Source organism: Oncorhynchus kisutch, unplaced genomic scaffold (assembly GCF_002021735.2).
Source record: "Oncorhynchus kisutch isolate 150728-3 unplaced genomic scaffold, Okis_V2 Okis07a-Okis12b_hom, whole genome shotgun sequence".
Lineage (NCBI taxonomy): Eukaryota > Metazoa > Chordata > Actinopteri > Salmoniformes > Salmonidae > Oncorhynchus > Oncorhynchus kisutch.
This window is the reverse complement of record NW_022261984.1, coordinates 77,453-98,694: the sequence shown is the minus strand read 5'-3', so window position 1 is coordinate 98,694 and position 21,242 is coordinate 77,453. Positions and strand designations below refer to the sequence as shown.

At 46.9% G+C, this 21,242-nt stretch overlaps 1 protein-coding gene across 1 annotated transcript in view; it reads left to right on the top strand.

Moving 5' to 3' along the window:
* Window positions 1–19,516, top strand: part of LOC109876196 (centlein) — a 28,630-nt gene extending 9,114 nt beyond the window's left edge. The window contains exons 5-11 of the mRNA XM_031814992.1: window positions 692–826; window positions 2,216–2,458; window positions 5,316–5,449; window positions 6,134–6,296; window positions 10,125–10,358; window positions 19,178–19,330; window positions 19,511–19,516. Of these exons, the coding sequence (XP_031670852.1) occupies window positions 692–826; window positions 2,216–2,458; window positions 5,316–5,449; window positions 6,134–6,296; window positions 10,125–10,358; window positions 19,178–19,330; window positions 19,511–19,516 (1,068 nt within the window). The remainder of the gene's footprint in view (window positions 1–691; window positions 827–2,215; window positions 2,459–5,315; window positions 5,450–6,133; window positions 6,297–10,124; window positions 10,359–19,177; window positions 19,331–19,510) is intronic.
* Window positions 19,517–21,242: the final 1,726 nt, after the last annotated feature.

Sequence of the window (21,242 nt, the reverse complement as noted above, 5' to 3'; positions counted from 1 at the left end):
TATAATTGGCTCATTGTGTAACATTGTAAGTGGTGAGGTTAGCACATACAGTAGTGTGAGGCCTACAGTACATGAGTTGGCTCATGTGTACGGAGGTTTACTGAGGCCAGTATTATGAAAGCGAGGGCTTGTGAAGGGTCTCCTTCAGCACCTGTTGTGAGATCAGGGGCTAGAAGGAAGGTTCTGGCCCGGTCACAGGCCCTGTCAGTATCTGCCAGATCTGAACCCAACTGACACAGAAGATGAGTTGGATAGAGTGGTTAGATGTGGAGTAGATTAGACCTCGCATGAGATCCAACTGTGTCTTCCTCGCTAGTGGCCATTTGATAACAGGAGCTCATACTAAATGTCACCCTCTCTGTCAATTGGAGCCTCTGATTGATCCAAAATGGGACCCCTGTAGTTACTGTAATGCCTACTTCCTTCCAAAATCCATAAATAGTTTATTCCCTCCTGTTGCCCAAGATTGCTGTTGATGACTAACGTCGTCTCTCTCTCTCTCTCTCTCTCTCTCTCTCTCTCTCTCTCTCTCTCTCTCTCTCGCTCTCTCTCTCTCTCTCTCTCTGTATTTCCATCTATCTCTCTTTCCACATCTCTCTCTCTCTCCATCTATCTCTTTTTCTCGATCTCTCTCTTTTTCTCTCTTTCCATCTATATTCCTCTCTCTCTCTCCCTCCGTTGGCTGAAACAGAGAGTGACAGGGCAGCAGCAGGAGATCACCAACCTGGTCCAGAGGAAGATGGCTGTGGACGAGGACAGAGGCCTAGTGAAGAAGGAGCTGGCAGCTCTGCGCCGCAAGCTGGGGAATAAGAGTCAAGAACTTAAGGTTTGGAACAAATTTCTAGTGGCACCCGCCTGCCTGCCTCCGCTTTGAGCTTTGAAGCCTCTACGCTCTGGCTCCTTGTAGGCAACCACTAGTCTTCCATGTGACACCAAACAGGACATTTCCCCCAGGGCTATACTGTAGCCTGAGGCCTCAAAATCACTTAGAGAGGCAGGGGGAGGAAAAGAAACACGGACTATGTGTTTTTCCTCGCTCTGGAGCGGGCCAGATCTCTGTCTCTCACCACTTCATCTCTCTCTCTCTCTCTCTCTCTCTCTCACTCATCGGTTCTCTCTCTCTCTCTCTCTCTCTCTCTCATCGGTTCATCTCTCTCTCTCTTTCTCTCTCTCTATCTCTCTATCTCTCATCGGTTCATCTCTCTCTCTCTCTCTCTCTCTCTCTCTCGCATCGGTTCATCTCTCTCTCTCTCTCTCTCTCTCGCTCTCTCTCTCTCTCTCTCTCTCTCTCTCTCATCGGTTCATCTCTCTCTCTCTCTCTCTCTCTCTCTCATCGGTTCATCTCTCTCTCTCTCTCTCTTATCTCTCATCGGTTCATCTCTCTCTCTCTCTCTCTCTCTCTCTCTCATATCGGTTCATCTCTCTCTCTCTCTCTCTCTCTCTCTCTCTCTCTCTCTCTCTCTCTCTCTCTCTCTCTCTCTCTCTCTCTCTCTCTCATCGGTTCATCTCTCTCTCTCTGACATGTCTCCAAACTGAGGGGTTTGAGCAGACGGAGAATGCCAAAAAGCCAGAGATAGCGAAGGGAGAGAGAAGTCGATAACTTGCCTATAGATAAATACTTAATGATCGACCATGGAGGGAGTGAAAGTAAGGCGTTCGTGTGATGATGTGGCTTATCCCTAATTACGGCCCTGATGGGACCCTGGCTATGATTCATTAATAAAGGAGTGATCTCGAGGTCCGCGGATGCGTCTTTGCATTGCGGGGTCTCGCTGATAAAATAAAACATCAAATCCAACTCCGAGAGCGGGGGAACCATCAAAGGAGGCTGGGATCAGATGTAATGGATGTTGTAGTGAAGTGTGTTCTCATTAGGAGGCCTGTCATTAAAGGGAGAATCTGCGTGGCCCCTGTTACCTGCCTCACAGTTAGCCCCGGCCCTCACAGCCTCACAGCACAGGTGACCTTGTCAATCAGACATGCGTGAGAGCCACATGGGGGGGCCACAGTGGAGCTGAGCAGCGGAGGCCCCAACCAAGCACAGAATAGCACTGACTTTACATTCTACATATTCATCCCATCTCATCCTCCTCAAAACCCCATGCTACTTTTTTTTCTCCTCTCTCTTTCCCTCTCTCTCCTTCTCTCCCTCTCTTCATCCGTCGGTGTTGTTTATCTGGCCCTGTGACTCCTGCCCCCCCTCTTCTTCGTTCAGGATGTGAAGGAGGAGAGGGGGAGGAGAGAAGAGGCCCTGGAGGAGGAGAAGGAGGCATTAGAGTCCTGCTGCTCTGCCCTGCGAGGCGACCTGGAGCAGGCACAGAGGCAGGAGAGGAGGCACGGAGAGGAGAAGGAGGCATTAGAGTCCTGCTGCTCTGCCCTGCGAGGCGACCTGGAGCAGGCACAGAGGCAGGAGAGGAGACACGGAGAGGAGAGAGACTCCGCGGATGCCAAAGTCAAGGTAACACACAGAGACACACACACACACACACACAGAGGAAGGGTTCTGTTTCTTCTACACACCTTGAACCTCCTTATGTCTCCCTCCTCGATATATGAATGTCAAATAATTCCTCTCTCAAAGCACACATTTTAAATATTGATGGCCCTGTTCCGGGGGTGGGAGAAATAATTACTTTTAACATTTTTGGACCCAAGTCTCGTCTGGTGAGGAAAAGAAGAAGCCGAGCCCCGGCCAAGTCCCCCGATGTGATCACTGGACGACTAGTGCTTTAGTCCTCTCCTTATTCGTGTAGCTTATTAGCAGAATCAGTGATATGCATCTCTCCCCCTCGTCATTATTATGTATCAACTTTACTCTCTCACTCTAATCCGCCTCGCAACAAAAGAATCACCACAGCAGCACGTTGGACACATGTTGTTCAAACAGTCAGACAACCAATCAGTGTCAACCCACAGGAGACCGCCACTACCACCACTACCCTTCCCACTCTCCTCTTGGAACAGAACACAACTGCCCATCAATAGTAGAGTTTGGGGGGGGCTTCGTGGACACACACAGCACAGAGGCTCGAACACGCACTCACAGACAAACACACTCCGCTGACGCACACAGCACAACTCTTCTCAGTACGAGCCAACAGTCATTTCTCATCAGCACTCATCCAGTCAAGTGCATGAGCGACAGACAGAAAGAGAGACAGGCAGACAGGAAGAGACACAAGCAGACAGAGAGACAGGTAGACAGACAGAGAGAGAGACAGGTAGGCAGACAGAGAGAGAGAGACGGGTAGGCAGACAGAGAGAGAGAGACAGGTAGGCAGACAGAGAGAGAGAGACAGGTAGACAGACAGAGAGAGAGACAGGTAGACAGACAGAGAGAGAGACAGGTAGACAGACAGAGAGAGACAGGTAGACAGACAGAGAGAGAGACAGGTAGACAGACAGAGAGAGAGACAGGCAGGCAGACACAGAGAGAGAGAGAGAGAGAGAGACAGGTAGACAGAGAGAGAGAGAGACAGGCAGACAGAAAGAAACAGGCAGGGCAGAGAGAGACAGGTAGACGGACAGAGAGAGAGAGACAGGTAGACAGACAGAGAGAGAGACAGGCAGGCAGGCAGGCAGACAGAGAGAGAGAGAGAGAGACAGGCAGGCAGGCAGAGAGAGAGAGGCAGACAGAGAGAGAGACAGGTAGACAGAGAGAGAGAGAGACAGGCAGACAGAAAGAAACAGACAGAGAGAGAGACAGGCAGACAGAAAGAAACAGGCAGGCAGAGAGAGAGAGAGGCAGACGGAGAGAGAGACAGGCAGACAGAGAGAGAGAGAGACAGGCAGAGAGAGGCAGACAGAGAGAGAGAGACAGGCAGAGAGAGAGAGGCAGACAGAGAGAGTGACAGGCAGACCGAGAGAGAGACAGGCAGACAGAGAGAGAGAGGCAGACAGAGAGAGAGAGAGGCAGACAGACAGAGAGAGAGACAGGCAGACAGAGAGAGAGAGAGGCAGACAGAGAGAGAGAGAGGCAGACAGACAGAGAGAGAGACAGGCAGACAGAGAGAGAGACAGGCAGACAGACAGAGAGAGAGACAGGCAGACAGAGAGAGAGACAGGCAGACAGAGAGAGAGAGGCAGACAGAGAGAGAGAGGCAGACAGAGAGAGTGACAGGCAGACAGAGAGAGAGATAGAGAGAGACAGGCAGAGAGGGAGGGAAGGAGGAGGAGAGAGAAAGAGAGGGCTTTGAATAAGTCAGGGCCAGGGTGTAATTATGACAGGGCCAGTCCCTAGTAACAAGTCCACTACGCACATCAATCACATCACCAGACACAGACAGACAGACACTCACCTGGCTCTGCTCCTGGTCAGGCTTTAATACCATGCAACTCTGAGAGATGGATGGAACACATGGAATGCACAAGGATTCCACACCAATTTAGAACGATAAGTCTGTTCAAGATTGGAACATTCAAAAGTTACAAGTAGTCACAACTATGCACTGATTTAGTTTATGTACTCGTAGTGTTATCGCTACATCCTTAGCGCCATCTTTCACTTTCACGGTGGCTAATTTGCTGCCATTAAATTGCGGCCATTAATTTCATCGGCGTCGGTGATTGAAGCTGTTTTTAATTACAGTCAGACTTGTCCCGATGCCCCCTGTGTGTTTGATGCCAGGCGGCTGGGTCTGCCCCGCTGTAATTGTAGCCTCTCGTTAAAAGGAGAGAGTCTCTTGTGAAGTTTTAAGATGACCCTCAGTGCTCAGACACTCTCAGACCTCTTATCTCTCTGGCTCTTAATGGTAAGAGTTGTTTGGCCATTAGTGGAGTCCAGCAACACAACATCAACACGTAACGTGTTAGAGGACTCCGTCAGGGTAGAGACGGGTCATACACTGTGTCCTGGCCTCTGGCCGCTGTTTTCACGTGGACTTTTGTATTAGCACGCCGTTCTGGAGCTCATTTAGGAACAGGAGCACCAAGCCTTTACCAAATCCACTGAGGAAACCGTCATTTGTTGAACAAACACAAAACAGAGTCGTGCAGCTTCCTCTAGACCAGGGGTGTAAAACCAATTCCCTGGAGGGCCTAGTGTCTGCTGCTTTTAGGTTTTTCCCTTCAGTGAAGATCTAGACAACCAGGTGAGGAGAGTTCCTTACTAATCAGTGACCTTCATTCATCAATCAAGTACAATGGAGGAGCGAAAACCCACAGACACTCGGTCCTCCGTGGAATGAGTTTGACACCTGTGGTCTGTGGACTTTACAGCATGTTTTTGTGACGACTGTTGCTATTAACAGACACAAGTACATTTGATTAGTTGATTGATTGACTGATAGTCCTCTTCTTGTCCTCCACCATGGCAGGAGATGGAGGGTGATCTGAGCGATGCCCAGCGGCAGGTGGCAGACCTTCAGGACCAGTGCAGCAGCCTGGCAGACCTCCTCTCCTCCAGGCAGAAGGAGGTGGCACAGAGGGACCAACACGTCACCCAACTCGGGTCAGATAATAAAATATTTTTCATGCATTCAAATTGGTCTGTCATGTTGTTTTTGTATACCTTGTAAGTATAAATTGTATAGTGAAATTACCCTCAATTAATATGTCCAATATCAATTTATAATCTTGCTAAATTAGATGTACTTTTATGTGGCTTTCATTATCCACTACAGTCTCAGTTAAACCCGTTTAGAGTAGTGTGTGTGTGTGTGTGTGTGAGTGTGTGAGTGTGTGTGCCCAACTGCTCAGTGTGTGCGAGAGGCTCTAGCCGTCTCTCCACCCCGAGGCTCTGAGGCGACACGCACATCCTCGTCTAGAACCAGTTGATAAGCCCTGCATACCAGATGTGCTTTGGAGAGCTTTGGAGAGGCAGAGTCGGGGAGAGATGAGGGGAAATGGTGCAGGCTTTGGCTAAGCTTTAGTCAATATGATAAAACGGTGAAAACCCAGGAGCCTTTGTGGGTAATCTCACCTTTTTTAACTACTCTGTGTCTTAACGTGGTGTCACTGAGAGATGTCAGCCAGTCACATCCGGCTCAGGGAAACGCTCTGTGTGTTAGAAGTGATTGCAGATGTCATTGTACTTTAGTAACGTCTCGTGTCATTATGCCACTAATTCTTTATATTTTGAATATGTTTGTATAGTAGGTATTTGATGTTGCGTTGTGTGTGTGTTTCTACGCAGGCGTGAGCTGCAGGAGGTGCAGGCCCTGTACAGACAGAGTAGTGAACATGCTGCAGAGCAGGCCCAGCTCATCCAGCAGCTAGAGGGACTCAACCTGGACACACAGAGAGTCTTACGCAACCAGGAAGAGGCTCACACTGCAGACACCACCTCTTATCAGAAGGTGACTAACTATACTATATATTACCACTCTATTCATTTACACTACAATACCCAGAGTCCTCTGTAACCAGGAAGAGGCTCACACAGCAGACACCACCTGCTATTAGAAGGTAACAACTACCCATAGCACGCAGTACTAATACACTCTACCTATAGCACACAGTGCCAGGTCGCAATTGTAAATGAGAACTTGTTCTCAACTTGCCTACCTGGTTAAATAAAGGTAAAATAAAATAAAAAAAATAAAAAAACAGTACTAATGCACTCTACCCATAGCACACAGTACTAAAACACAGTACTAACACACTATCCATAGCACACAGTACTAAAACACAGTACTAACACACTATCCATAGCACACAGTACTAAAACACACAGTACTAATGCACTCTACCCATAGCACACAGTACTAAAACACAGTACTAACACACTATCCATAGCACACAGTACTAAAACACACAGTACTAATGCACTCTACCCATAGCACACAGTACTAAAACACAGTACTAACACACTATCCATAGCACACAGTACTAAAACACAGTACTAACACACTATCCATAGCACACAGTACTAACACACAGTACTAACACACTATCCATAGCACACAGTACTAACACACAGTACTAACACACAGTACAAACACACAGTACTAACACACAGTACAAACACACAGTACTAACACACAGTACTAACACACAGTACAAACACACAGTACTAATACACTCTACCCATAGCACACAGTACTAAAACACAGTACTAACACACTATCCATAGCACACAGTACTAACACACAGTACTAACACACAGTACAAACACACAGTACTAATACACTCTACCCATAGCACACAGTACTAAAACACAGTACTAACACACTATCCATAGCACACAGTACTAACACACAGTACTAACACACAGTACAAACACACAGTACTAATACACTCTACCCATAGCACACAGTACTAACACACAGTACTAACACACTACCCATAGCACACAGTACTAACACACAGTACTAACACACTCTACCCACTCTACCCTCTACACAATACTAACACACTCTACCCTTAGGGCACACAGTACTAATACACTCTACCCATAGCACACAGTACTAACACACTCTACCCAAAGCACACAGTACTAACACACAGTACTAACACACTCTACCCATAGCACACAGTACTAACACACAGTACTAATACACTCTACCCATAGCACACAGTACTAACACACAGTACTAACACACAGTACAAACACACAGTACTAATACACTCTACCCATAGCACACAGTACTAACACACAGTACTAACACACAGTACAAACACACAGTACTAATACACTCTACCCATAGCACACAGTACTAACACACAGTACTAACACACAGTACTAACACACAGTACTAACACACAGTACAAACACACAGTACTAATACACTCTACCCATAGCACACAGTACTAAAACACAGTACTAACACACTATCCATAGCACACAGTACTAACACACAGTACTAACACACAGTACAAACACACAGTACTAATACACTCTACCCATAGCACACAGTACTAACACACAGTACTAACACACTACCCATAGCACACAGTACTAACACACAGTACTAACACACTCTACCCACTCTACCCTCTACACAATACTAACACACTCTACCCTTAGGGCACACAGTACTAATACACTCTACCCATAGCACACAGTACTAACACACTCTACCCAAAGCACACAGTACTAACACACAGTACTAACACACTCTACCCATAGCACACAGTACTAACACACAGTACTAATACACTCTACCCATAGCACACAGTACTAACACACAGTACTAACACACAGTACTAACACACTCTACCCATAGCACACAGTACTAACACAATCTACCCATAGCACACAGTACTAACACACAGTACTAACACACAGTACTAACACACTCTACCCATAGCACACAGTACTAACACAATCTACCCATTACACACAGTACTAACACACAGTACTAACACACTCTACCCATAGCACACAGTACTAACACAATCTACCCATTACACACAGTACTAACACACAGTACTAACACACTCTACCCATAGCACACAGTACTAACACAATCTACCCATTACACACAGTACTAACACACAGTACTAACACACTCTACCCATAGCACACAGTACTAACACAATCTACCCATTACACACAGTACTAACACACAGTACTAACACACCAGTACTAACACAAATACCAATACCACCTTTTATAATACGGTTACTTCACAACATCACCCTCAACCATACACCACCACACGACATCACACTCAACCATAGACCACCACACGACATCACACTCAACCATAGACTACCACACGACATCACACTCAACCATACACCACCACAAGGCATCACACTCAACCATACACCACCACACGACATCACACTCAACCATACACCACCACACGACATCACACTCAACCATACACCACCACACGACATCACACTCAACCATAGACTACCACACGACATCACACTCAACCATACACTACCACACGACATCACACTCAACCATACACCACCACACGACATCACACTCAACCATACACCACCACACGACATCACACTCAACCATACACCACCACACGACATCACACTCAACCATACACCACCACACGACATCACACTCAACCATACACCACCACACGACATCACACTCAACCATACACCACCACACGACATCACACTCAACCATACACCACCACACGACATCACACTCAACCATACACCACCACACGACATCACACTCAACCATACACTACCATACGACATCACACTCAACCATACACCACCACACGACATCACACTCAACCATACACTACCACACGACATCACACTCAACCATACACCACCACACGACATCACACTCAACCATACACTACCACACGACATCACACTCAACCATACACTACCACACGACATCACACTCAACCATACACCACCACACGACATCACACTCAACCATACACTACCACACGACATCACACTCAACCATACACTACCACACGACATCACACTCAACCATACACCACCACACGACATCACACTCAACCATACAATACCACACGACATCACACTCAACCACACACTACCACACGACATCACACTCAACCAGTCCCCCTAACACTCTAACAAACATGACCACAACCGAGACACCAGCCCCTATCAGTAAAATCACCATGAAATCGCTAAAAATTACATCACCACCCCCCCCAAAACCACATCACCATCCGCCCAAAACCACATCACCAATCCCCCAGAACCACATCACCATCCCTCAGAACCACATCACCATCCCCCAGAACCACATCACCATCCCCCCAAAACCACATCACCAATCCCCCAAAACCACATCACCAACCCCCCAGAACCACATCACCATAAGGCAAGCTGACAATGAGTTGTCTTTACAGTGGTAATACAGTGAGGCAGTAAACATGTTCTCTCTTCAGAAGTTCAACGTTGTGCCAATCTCATGGTTGCCAAGCCATTCACTGTAAGCCTTGTCTGTAACAGGAGTTTCTGTGTCGAGAGGTGGTGGGACAAACATGTATAAAAAATCTGGTTGGTTTTACACTTTCCACTACTCTCCCACTTTCTCCTTCACCCCCTTTTTCCTTCTCTCTCTCCCTCCCTCCTTCCAGATGATCATAGCATCTGTCCTCTCGTCTTCTCCATGGAAATAGGAGAACGATCGTTGTCACGACTCTCTGTCCCGTCAGCACCCGATGTGATGAGTGTTTCTTTTTTCTCTCCCTCTCCTCTACTTGTGGCCACAGCTCTACAACGAGCTGAGCATATGTTACCAGGCGCTCAAATCCAACGAGGGCCGGCTCCGCCAGAGTCACGTCGCCCTGACAACCCAGCTGGGCCAGAAGGAACAGCAGATTGTGCAGCTCCAAGGCCAGCTACAGCAACAACAACAACAGCAGACACACAACCAGCAGCAGCTTCCACAGACCATGGCCCCAGCCGGTCCCCCAGCCAGGCAGACCAACTCTAAACACTTTGAGGTGAGCTGTCAGAGGTTTGAGCTAGAGGCAAGTTGAAGACATTTTGCATCACACTTCTCAGGGATTATATTGAGAGTGCTGTACAGCCAGAGGCAGTGAACTGAGTGTCCATATTGTCTACCTCAGAAGTTCTTCATTGCAGACAGATCTGTGTGTGTGTGTTTATGCACGCCACTGCACGCACTTTCACACTTTAAGTATTGCCTGATGAAATAATGAATGTTTGTTTTGACCCACGTCACGTCTAAGTTGTTTATAATGGTCCAGCACTTACACCACCCTTGATATAGACATACGTCTAACCTCCGACCCCCTGACACTCAACCAGTGTGTAATTATTGTCCGGCCTGGCAGGAGTGTGTGGGTGGTGATATGCCCACCATAAGCCCGTTGTGGGGGTGGTCTTTAGAGACAGAGAGATGCTTATCAGGCGCTTGGCTTGATATCCAGCCCACCCTTGATCTTCTGATCTTCCCATTTCTGTTCAAGCCCAATGTCAGTGTCTTTCATGTAGATTTCTGATCTCTCTCCTCTCTTGGGGCTCTCTCTCTCTCTCTCTCTCTCTCTCTCTCTCTTTCTCCTCCCACCAATGTCTCTCTATCTAGACTGGGACTCAATTAAAAATTCTCTTCAGGTGATAGAATCATAGAAGCAGCATCCATTTTGCCATTCCCCTCTGCCCAGGTTTAATTGGAGATGGGTAATGGTGTTGAGTAGTGATGGTGTCAGCTCTCCCCCTTTCTCAACTCACACCCAGAGGGTCGAGAGTAACAAGATGCTGTCTGTCTGTCTGTCTGTCCAGCTCCATCAACCAAAGTAGCGCTTAATATCTTTTAATGATGCGTTTATCAGTCATCCTCCCTATTGGTTAGACCACACATGGTGAGTCACGGTCCATAGATCCACAACAGTAGCAAGACAATATCAGGCTGTCGTATTGCTGATCTAGGATCAGGTCCACCCTGGCCATGTAATCTTATTGATTTATAATCTAAAGGTAAAACTGATCCTAGACCAGCCCTGCTACTCTGAGATATGTTATACATACAGGTGCTGATCTGAGCAGTGTTACACCTTGCAGAACGGTTTGCTATTCGCTGCTTTACAAATTGATTGTGTTTGTCTAATTTGACGGGTGGTAATCCTCCAGATAGCATCGCCCCGGACAGGAAGTCAGAAGATATCAGTGCAAATGTTAAGTGAGTTACAATTGCCTCTGTCTCACTTAACCCTGTTAATTCAGCCGAATGAATGCTGAAATATAAATGGATCAATTAGCGAGCAATTAAGTCCAGCTATGCAGTGTTACCCCAGTAATTAATACTACGTTCTAGAGGAGACGCGTTCCAGGCCGGTGTGTGGTGTGTGTGCATGCATGTTTATAACTGAGTGTTTTTGCGCGTGTGTGTTACAAGTCTTTGTGTGTGTGTGTGTGTGTGTTCTTTCTGACACTGCCAATACAAGGCACCCCTGTCTCTCAGTCTTCCACCCCAGTAAGCATCCGTCCATCCATCCATCCATCCATCCAATCCTCCATCATAAGAAACTCAGATCACATAATTTTCGGGCATCTTTATGCATAAAAAACGATACGTGGCATCAATATTAAATAGTGTTTACCCAGAGCGCATGTAGCCGGCGCCTGGGCTGCTTTGTCTCTTAACTTTCCTTACCTACTGACATCAAAGTGAACAGATCAGATTATCATCCCAAGGTATCCCAGCCAGTCAGGAGGGAGAGGCCTCTCCGTTTCCCAGGCTATAATTGCACTGACAGGGCGTGTGTGTATTCCAGCGTAAATAGCTAATTCCATAACGACTTCCTCTCGCCGAACACCTGTTAAATTCTAATGCACCGGTTGTTAGCCGGAGATTTATTTTAATTTGAAATGTTTGGAAGTTACCTGTTGGAGATGATCAAAGTGCTGATGGATGGGGGAGCGCCGGGCGGGGGGAGACGTAGCTAGCGCCACACTCATTTGAATACGGGGAAAGAGAGGGAAGAGCGACGGCTTTGAACACTACTTTCTCGGAGGGAGGGAGAGGAAGGCAGGAGGAAGGGGGTGCAGGAGGTGTTATGTTGCCATGCTCTGCTAGAGAACTACTGTCTGTCTCCATGTCTGAAGTGGAGTTAACGCTTTCCAGCCAATGCTCAATGCTGCCTCTGGGACTTAGACTGAAGCAGGTCAAGTCTGAATAGGAATCAGTCTGTCTAGTACTCAGATGATGTCAATCTGGACTTCAATCTTGTCTACTTTCTATAGCTACTGTAGTACCTCTGGTACCTTCATCTACACATTTGTACTGGAATGCAGAATTCAGGTGAAAGTTGTGTTAATGATTTGGAGTTGGGAAGTAGGTGAAATCTAGTTTTACATCTCCTTTTGATTGATCTCCATTTGTTTTGAAGGAACGGCCAGTGATCCTACTAAAACTTCCTCTTGTACCATAGTTGTATCCTTGTGAGAGTTTCTCACAACGAGCTTGCTAGTTCCTCGCTAGCCGTTCATCTAGATAGTTGGATGCCTTTGTGCCTTTATGTGAGTCAGCGAGTAGACTGCAGACAGACCGAGACAGGTCTCCATAGAGTCTGGAAGATGGCCCTGTGCCCTGTTCTTCTATTCAGCCTGAAGGTTCTGGCTGTGGTCTGACAACCCAGCAGCCCATGTGACTCAGCTCATCCACACACCAGCCTGGATGATGGGTTGCCAGGTTGGATCGAGCGGTTGCCAGATTGGCGGCTGCCACCGCAACCAAGTGATCAGTGGCCACCAGCAGAGTTTTGTAGCCGTAGCTCAATCAGCCCACACTGTCACCACATTGCACACAGGGTAGCTAGCTACTGTTTCTCTGGCTGGCTACAGTAAAGCAGTGATTAGTAGAACCCACATTAGAATACATAGCAGACCTCAGGCTTTTCTGGACAGCCATCTAAATGAACAGTGACTTCTTAATTGTGTGGGAAGCCGTTCAAAGCAGAGCTCACTAGCGAAGCCCCTCATCAGCGTTGGAAATGAAGGAGGTGGGAAGATGAGGCTCTCAGTCAGTCCAATGAAGTTGGGGCTAGGTTGAAGAGGGCGATTTTAGGAGGACACCTATTGTCCTTTTCGTCAACTTGGAACTCGGCCCCCTATTCTCATATAGTGCACTACTTGTTGCCACTCTGAAGGGAATAGGGTGCTAGCATCCTTTTTTGTTCTTCATCAGACACACTGATGGGAGGGAAGCAGGAGGGTCCCAGTACGTGTGACTGTACCACATCAACACATAGACCGGCACTAACATAATGAAATGCTAAATGAAACATTGAAATCCAGTCCCCCCCCCACTGCGTTAACAACACTTTTTCTCTCTTTCTTATTCTCTTATTTTCTTCTCGCTAAGTAAAAGGTACTTTAGTTGCCTGGATCCTTCCCTCCTTTCCCTCAGCTAAACAGCCATGGCTCTTCCTATAACATCTGCCTCCATCTAATCCTTGTTTAGTGTTAGTGAATCAGGCGCTGTCTGTCAGATGTATAATTCAAGTATCACTCCCAACTCGCCCGCCGCTCTGTTCCGCCAGGGTCAGGTTTGGATGAGGAGAGGTGCTTCTTTTGATCAGCATCCTCATCCTCATCATCATCATCATACATGACATACCCCTGGATCCTGTGGGGTTATAGACCTAGTGAAGAATGGAAGATGTGTGTGTTTTTTTAATGTTTTGATGGTTAGTGATGGTGGACAGAGGCTCAGAGGGGAAAGCATTAATAGTTGGTTCTCAGATAGGATCTATGAAATCGTAATGCTACAAAAGCAGATTGATGGAAGTGGGAGCCGTGATGTCGGGTTGGAATTTAGAAACGTAACAGAATCGATTTACATGAAAACACCCCAAAAATGATGAAGTGGAAAGTGGAGCCTAATGGAAGGCAGAGCAATAGAGGGAAACTTCTGCCAGTTGTGGACGGAAAGCCATTTTGTTGCAACCTACGGTAAAGCTACCTTCATTTAAATAGAGCCATGTTTTTCCATCATTTAATGACTTTGACTTCATACTTTGTGTCATAATGAATTTATTTGTAGTGTGTGCGACCCCCGTGGGAATGGAACCCACGACCCTGGCGTTGCTAGTGCCACGCTCTCACCAAGTGAACCACCCAGAGTCAGGGCTCTGTGTCTGGCAGCAGATGAGAGCCCATATATTAGACCTGAGACAGTAATGACATGGACTCAACATGGACTCCAGTGTTGTGATTTAATAGCTCAAGTGGTCTCATTAGAAGGGAGCCCTGTGTACTGCAGCTCTCCTCATTAACCAACCACAGCCATGTGCTGCAGGCACACAGGTCAGTCAGACTGTGTGGGAGGACCCAGCAGCACTGCACACACACACACACACACACACACACACACACACACACACACACACACACACACACACACACACACACACACACACACACACACACACACACACACACACACACACACACACACACACACACACACACACACACACACACACACACACACACACACACACACACAAACACTCACTGCCCCTGTCTTGTCCTTCCATTAGGTCCTCCAGCACAACCCACTTCCACTCAGGAACCACCATCCAGACTAACACAGCCCACTGCATCTGAACTGGGGGGGTTACACAAACACACCCCCATGTGCCCTCCAGTACCCCCTAACTCCACCACCACCCCCCGTCCCGTCCATGCGTTACCCTAGCCTACCTCTCCAACAGCATCGGAGACACAGGCAGAGAGACCCCGGCGTTGCCACAGATGTGAGGTAGGGCCTGCCCTGGTTATAGCTGCTCCATAATTAACAGTGATCAGATTTGTTTTGTGGCATAAATGGTGCATGTGTAGAACATTAGCCATGGCACTGCTCATTTAAATTCAGCTGAAGGGCTCAGCAGCAGACGGGTCACGAGCTTCAGGGAGCACAATCACAAGCCTCCTCCATATGTTCCTGCCGCATCGTACCAGGGCCACGAGCGCCAGATAAGTTCCCAGAAGAACCTAATCGTGTTCGGTAATTACAGCGCGCCTCTCTCTCTCTCTTTTTTTCCCCCTCTCTCCCCCTCCCCTCCCTCCTCTCATCCCTCCCCTCCCCTCCCTCCTCTCATCCCTCCCCTCCCCTCCCTCCTCTCATCCCTCCCCGTTCTCTTCTGCTTTGGCTTAGAAAACGAGGGAGGAAAGAACTAAAACAGTCCCTCATCAGATAATTTGTAAATTGCTTTACGTGGCCGATGCCGACCGAAAAAACTCTGGTTGGTTGTTCTTCTTCTTTTTTTCCCCCTCCATCCGACTGAGCTAGAAATTATAAATAATTGTAACAGATGTAGCAATATGGCCAGCCTCCAATAAACGAGGCCCCAGATAATTTGGCCGACCCCTTCTGACAGGCCAATTTAATAAAATGTGAACAAAATCTTCCACCGCTAATAATTTATCATCCCCTCTCCCCGTTGGTTAAAGTGAATTACCCCGACAGTTAACAAGGTCACACCCAGATGCCAAGCGACTCGCAACAAGGCTGCTACTCCTGATGATGGGATCAGGAAACACTGAGAGGTGATGACAGCGCTGGTGTTGTTTCTTTCATTACCTGTGATCCTAGAAAACACACACACACAGGTGCCAAAGCCCTACTTGTCAGTTTGAAGTTTTTATACGCTATCATGGAATGTGGTGTGTGTGTTATAGAGGTTGACCGATTATGATTTTTCAACGCCGATACCAATACCGATTATTGGAGGACCAAAAAAATCCGATACTGATTCATCGGACGATTCTTTAAATTGATTTGTAATAATGACAATTACAACAATACTGAATGAACACTTATTTTAACTTAATATAATACGTCAATAAAATCAATTTAGCCTCAAATAAATAATTAAACATGTTCAATTTGGTTTAAATAATGCAAAAACAACGTGTTGGAGAAGAAAGTAAAAGTGCAATATGTGCCATGTAAGAAAGCTAACGTTTAAGTTCCTTGCTCAGAATATGAGAACATATGAAAGCTGGTGGTTCCTTTTAACATGAGTCTTCAATATTCCCAGGTAAGAAGTTTTAGGTTGTAGTTATTATAGGAATTATAGGACTATTTCCCTCTATACCATTTGTATTTCATTAACCTTTGACTATTGGATGTTCTTATAGGCACTTTAGTATTGCCAGTGTAAGAGTATAGCTTCCGTCCCTCTCCTCGCTCCTACCTGGGCTCGAACCAGGAACACAACGACAACAGCCACCCTCGAAGCAGCGTTACCCATGCAGAGCAAGGGAAACAACTACTCCAAGTCTTAGAGCGAGTAACGTTTGAAACGCTATTAGCACGCACCCCGCTAACTAGCTAGCCATTTCACATCGGTTACACCAGCCTCATCTCGGGAGTTGATAGGCTTGAAGTCATAAACAGCGCAATGCTTGACGCACAACAAAGAGCTGCTGGCAAAATGCCCGAAAGTGCTGTTTGAATGAATGCTTACGAGTATGCTGGTGCCTACCATCGCTCAGTCAGACTGCTCTATCAAATCATAGACTTAGTTATAACATAATAACACACAGAAATACGAGCCTTAGGTCCTTAAAATGGTCGAATCCGGAAACTATCATCTCGAAAACAAGACGTTTATTCTTTCAGTGAAATACGGAACCGTTCCGTATTTTATCTAAGGGGTGGCATCCATTAGCCTAAATATTCCTGTTACATTGCACAACCTTCAATGTTATGTCATAATTACGTAAAATTCGGGCAAATTAGGCGGCCCAAACTGTTGCATATACACTGACTCTGCGGGCAATGAACGCAAGAGAAGTGACACAATTTCACCTGGTTAATATTGCCTGCTAACCTGGATTTCTTTTAGCTAAATATGCAGGTTTAAAAATATATACTTCTGTGTATTGATTTTAAGAAAGGCATTGATGTTCATGGTTAGGTACACATTGGAGCAACGATACGCACCTCATCAATTATATGCCCCTGAATGAGGCAGTTAACCCACCGTTCCTAGGCCATCATTGAAAATAAGAATTGTGTTCTTAACTTGTGGTGTCCAAAAATACCGATTTCTGATTGTTATGAAAACTTGAAATCGGCCCTAATTAATCTGCCATTCCGATTAATCGGTCGACCTCTAGTGTGTTAGCACCTGGTATAGAAGGAAGTGGTAGGTATAGAAGGAAGTGGTAGGTGTAGAAGGAAGTGGTAGATATTGAAGGAAGTGGTAGGTATAGAAGGAAGTGGTAGGTATAGAAGGAAGTGGTAGGTATAGAAGGAAGTGGTAGGTATAGAAGGAAGTGGTAGGTATAGAAGGAAGTGGTAGGTGTATGAAGGAAGTGGTAGATATTGAAGGAAGTGGTAGGTATAGAAGGAAGTGGTAGGTGTAGAAGGAAGTGGTAGGTATAGAAGGAAGTGGTAGGTATAGAAGGAAGTGGTAGGTATAGAAGGAAGTGGTAGGTGTAGCACTCTCTGGCTAGCTCAATGCATTATTTACTGCTCACCTTTTTATATAGGGTCGTCAAGGATGAGGGGAGAGGTGGCAACGCACAGTATGGTTGCATATGTTAAAGTCGTGTGTGTGTGTGTGTGTGTTCATTCGTTCCACCTGCCTGTTATGTTAAGACCATGTACCTCATCATTAATTGTGTATGACAAAGAAAGCCCAGGCAGGCTCTGCATATAAACCACTGCCCCCGAGGACTGTCCTTATCTCCACACACACACACACTGGCCATATGAGGTAAAACACATGACGAGGAGAAAAGTGGGGACAAGATAAGGCTTTCTTTGAGGTCACATAAAGAACTGGATTACAGTACCCTGTTTGGTAACAGGAAGTATTGATGTTACAGTAGCTACAGTAACAGCTTACCTTGTACACTTCTAGAAGTACTGGCAACGTAGTTGGGGCTGCAGTGTATGATTATTATGTTATTAGAATAGGGACAGGGACCGGTACAAACAAATTGAATAAACAAGTGTCTGTATAGATGGGCTTCTCTAAACGTCTATATTATGAACATGTTCCTCAATGTCACACTTCTCACCCCAATAATAAGTCTGAACCCCCCCCCCCCCCCTCTTCCTCCCCTCCCTCTCCCATCACACTAAGGGGACAATCTGGCCAGTGGCGTCTGTCCATCCATCATCCTCTCTGGGCGGCTGTGGGGCCTGGCCTCCTAGCCTCCTGCACACGCTCACAGACACTCCCGTTCGCCCTTGTCTCCCTGCTTTGTTTCGGTGGTCCTGTGGTGTGTGTGTGTGTGGGGGGGGGGGGGTTTGCCGTAGGTTGTTGGGGAGCGTTAATTGACTGGGCTGGTAGGTGGTGATAAATAGATAGGTCCTTGATAGGGAACGTCTCTCACACCTGGAGTTGAGTTCAGACCGCTGTCCCCTCCTCGTTGGAGCTTCCAGTTCCCAGTTTACATGCGTCTGGATGTTTACTGCACATCCTTCAAGCTTTAGGTACAGGTACAAGGTCAGGCTCAAGTCTAAGATCAGGGTTTAGTTGAGGATTAGTTTGAACTTCATGTTTTTTTCACACAATAATTTTTTCTTCTCTCAAATTCAAATCAAGGCCTATAAGCTGGAATGTTTAAATTGGATCGCATTTCAAATATATATCTTTATATAAATACTAATAATTGGTTCCCAAAATACAACTTTCACCTTTGTCATTTCCCAGAGGCTGCTGGGTCCTCCTACGTAGTCTGTAATGCTATTGTAAAAAACTGTTTTTCTTGTCACCTTATCTGATTATCTGGGTCTAGTGTGGTGGATCATGTGGATGTGCTTGGCCTTTTACAGGAGCAGACTCTGTATGACTCTCCAGATCAGGAACTCAGTGGAGAGGAGGCCCCACCCTCAACCTGTAGCCCGGTCCCACAGGAGCCCCCGGGGCCCCCAGACACATCGCTGGCCTTCAGCCCCTCCAGGGGCCAACACACTGGGAGACGGCAGGTGGGTCAGCTACTATGCAGACACACACACACACACACACACACACACACACACACACACACTACCCCAGTCACCTCAGAGACTCACCCCAGTCCGGTAGGAGACGGCTACTGGGGAGACAAGGGCAAGTTACAGCGAATCATGGGAATCATGTGATTAATTTGATCCATTCTCTGGCAGCCGTAGTCCTGCCCCTCCTCCCCGGGCCGGCGTGTGCTGTGGGTTTCATGCATGCCTGGGGCTCAGGCACTGGCTGATTTACCACCATAGGCTTCCGATCGTTCAAGTTCCAACCACTCACTATTTTGACTAATATGTTTTTAGATAACACTCCAAATCTGCCATACAGACACACATTGATAAAGGACTTTGTAGGCAGCAAAAAAAATACATGTCACTTTTGCTTCCACTTAGGCTTTTTAACATGAATACAGGCCAAAACATCCTTGACATCTCTTTAGAGAGAGGGTCATACAGCATACAGCACCATGACGGGTCCAGCTGTACCAGTCTGTCTCCATCCTGTCTGCCAGAGGAGTCTCCCGTTACACACCTGGGTGGGTGGTGTTAACACCCAGCTATGAGATGACACAGACATTCCATTAGTCCGGCCCTCTCTTCTCCGCTCCACCTGGACAGGGGCCCTAGTACCTTATCTGATCTGACGCTGGAGGAAATACTGACCCTGACACACACACAGTGCACGCACACACCACACACACATACACTCACGCGCTGGCCAGTGTTCACACACAACCTTCAGCCGCTCTGCCCACATCACACTGTTTTTTTGTTGTTGTCACTTTCCCTCCAGCCTCCAGTCCATATCAGTCAAACCATTATAGGGGCTGTACTTTAGCATGTCTTGTGTGTTAGTTTATGTACAACACTCTCTCCTGGTTCTTCCCTGCTCCTCTTAATGTCTCTTAATGTCTCTTAATGTCCCTTTTAAAACCTTTTAGTACCTGTTGCTTTTTTTTGCATCCTGAAAAGCACCGAGTGGGTCTTTGAATGGCCCATATAGCTGTGGGTGTGTGTGGGGGCGCGTGTTTGTGTGTGGCTTACAATATATCCCATTCACATCACCCGGGTCCTGAACAAGTCGTGCTTTGAGAGCCCTGGCTGGCGCTGCTACACACATGACATGGTGCTGCCATCATAAAGAACTCCATTGATGACAGTGTGACCCCACCAGTCTCTCTCTCCACTCACAGGGAGATGGAGAGAGTGGAGGGAGGGGTGAGGAGGGGGGTCTATGGAGTGCCTCTCCAACGTGGAGCTGGGGTCATCAACCGTTCAGGAAATAACATACTTTTATTTCTCGCACTCTCTCCTTCTGGTAACGCATCTCTCTCTTTCTCTCTACTTTCTCTCTCTTTCTCTCTACTTTCTCTCTCTATCTGTTTGTGGAGCCATTACGGGGTGCATGGCACAGGCAGGTCGTGGCCCCTAGCCAGCTGTCGAGACGAGATGAGGGCACATCTTCATCTTCCTTACGCCTTCGCCTTTTTGTTTTGTCCTCAGGCTGTGTGTGTGTGTGTGTGTGTGTGTGTGTGTGTGTCTCGATGGCTCGGGCACGAGTTGTGGCTGGCCCAGCATTAAAGAGATAACGGCGTGTTCCTCCATAACAAGTCGTTTCGTTGTACACACACACACACACATCTTCATCTGGACCTGTTGCAGGACAGACGGCAGACAGGCTGTCCAACTGGAAGAGAGGAGCATCTGCACCCACAGCCTTTCATCGATCACTGTGTGTCCCTCTATCCAGTCCTTCACTGTCTGTTCACTCTGTGTTGTGTGACTTTTACACGTGATGCAAATAGATGTTCTCCAGCTGACCCCACAAAAATGAATATTATCAGACTTACATTTCAGTCCAGGTGGAATTTCTGTCTCCGGCTTTATTTGT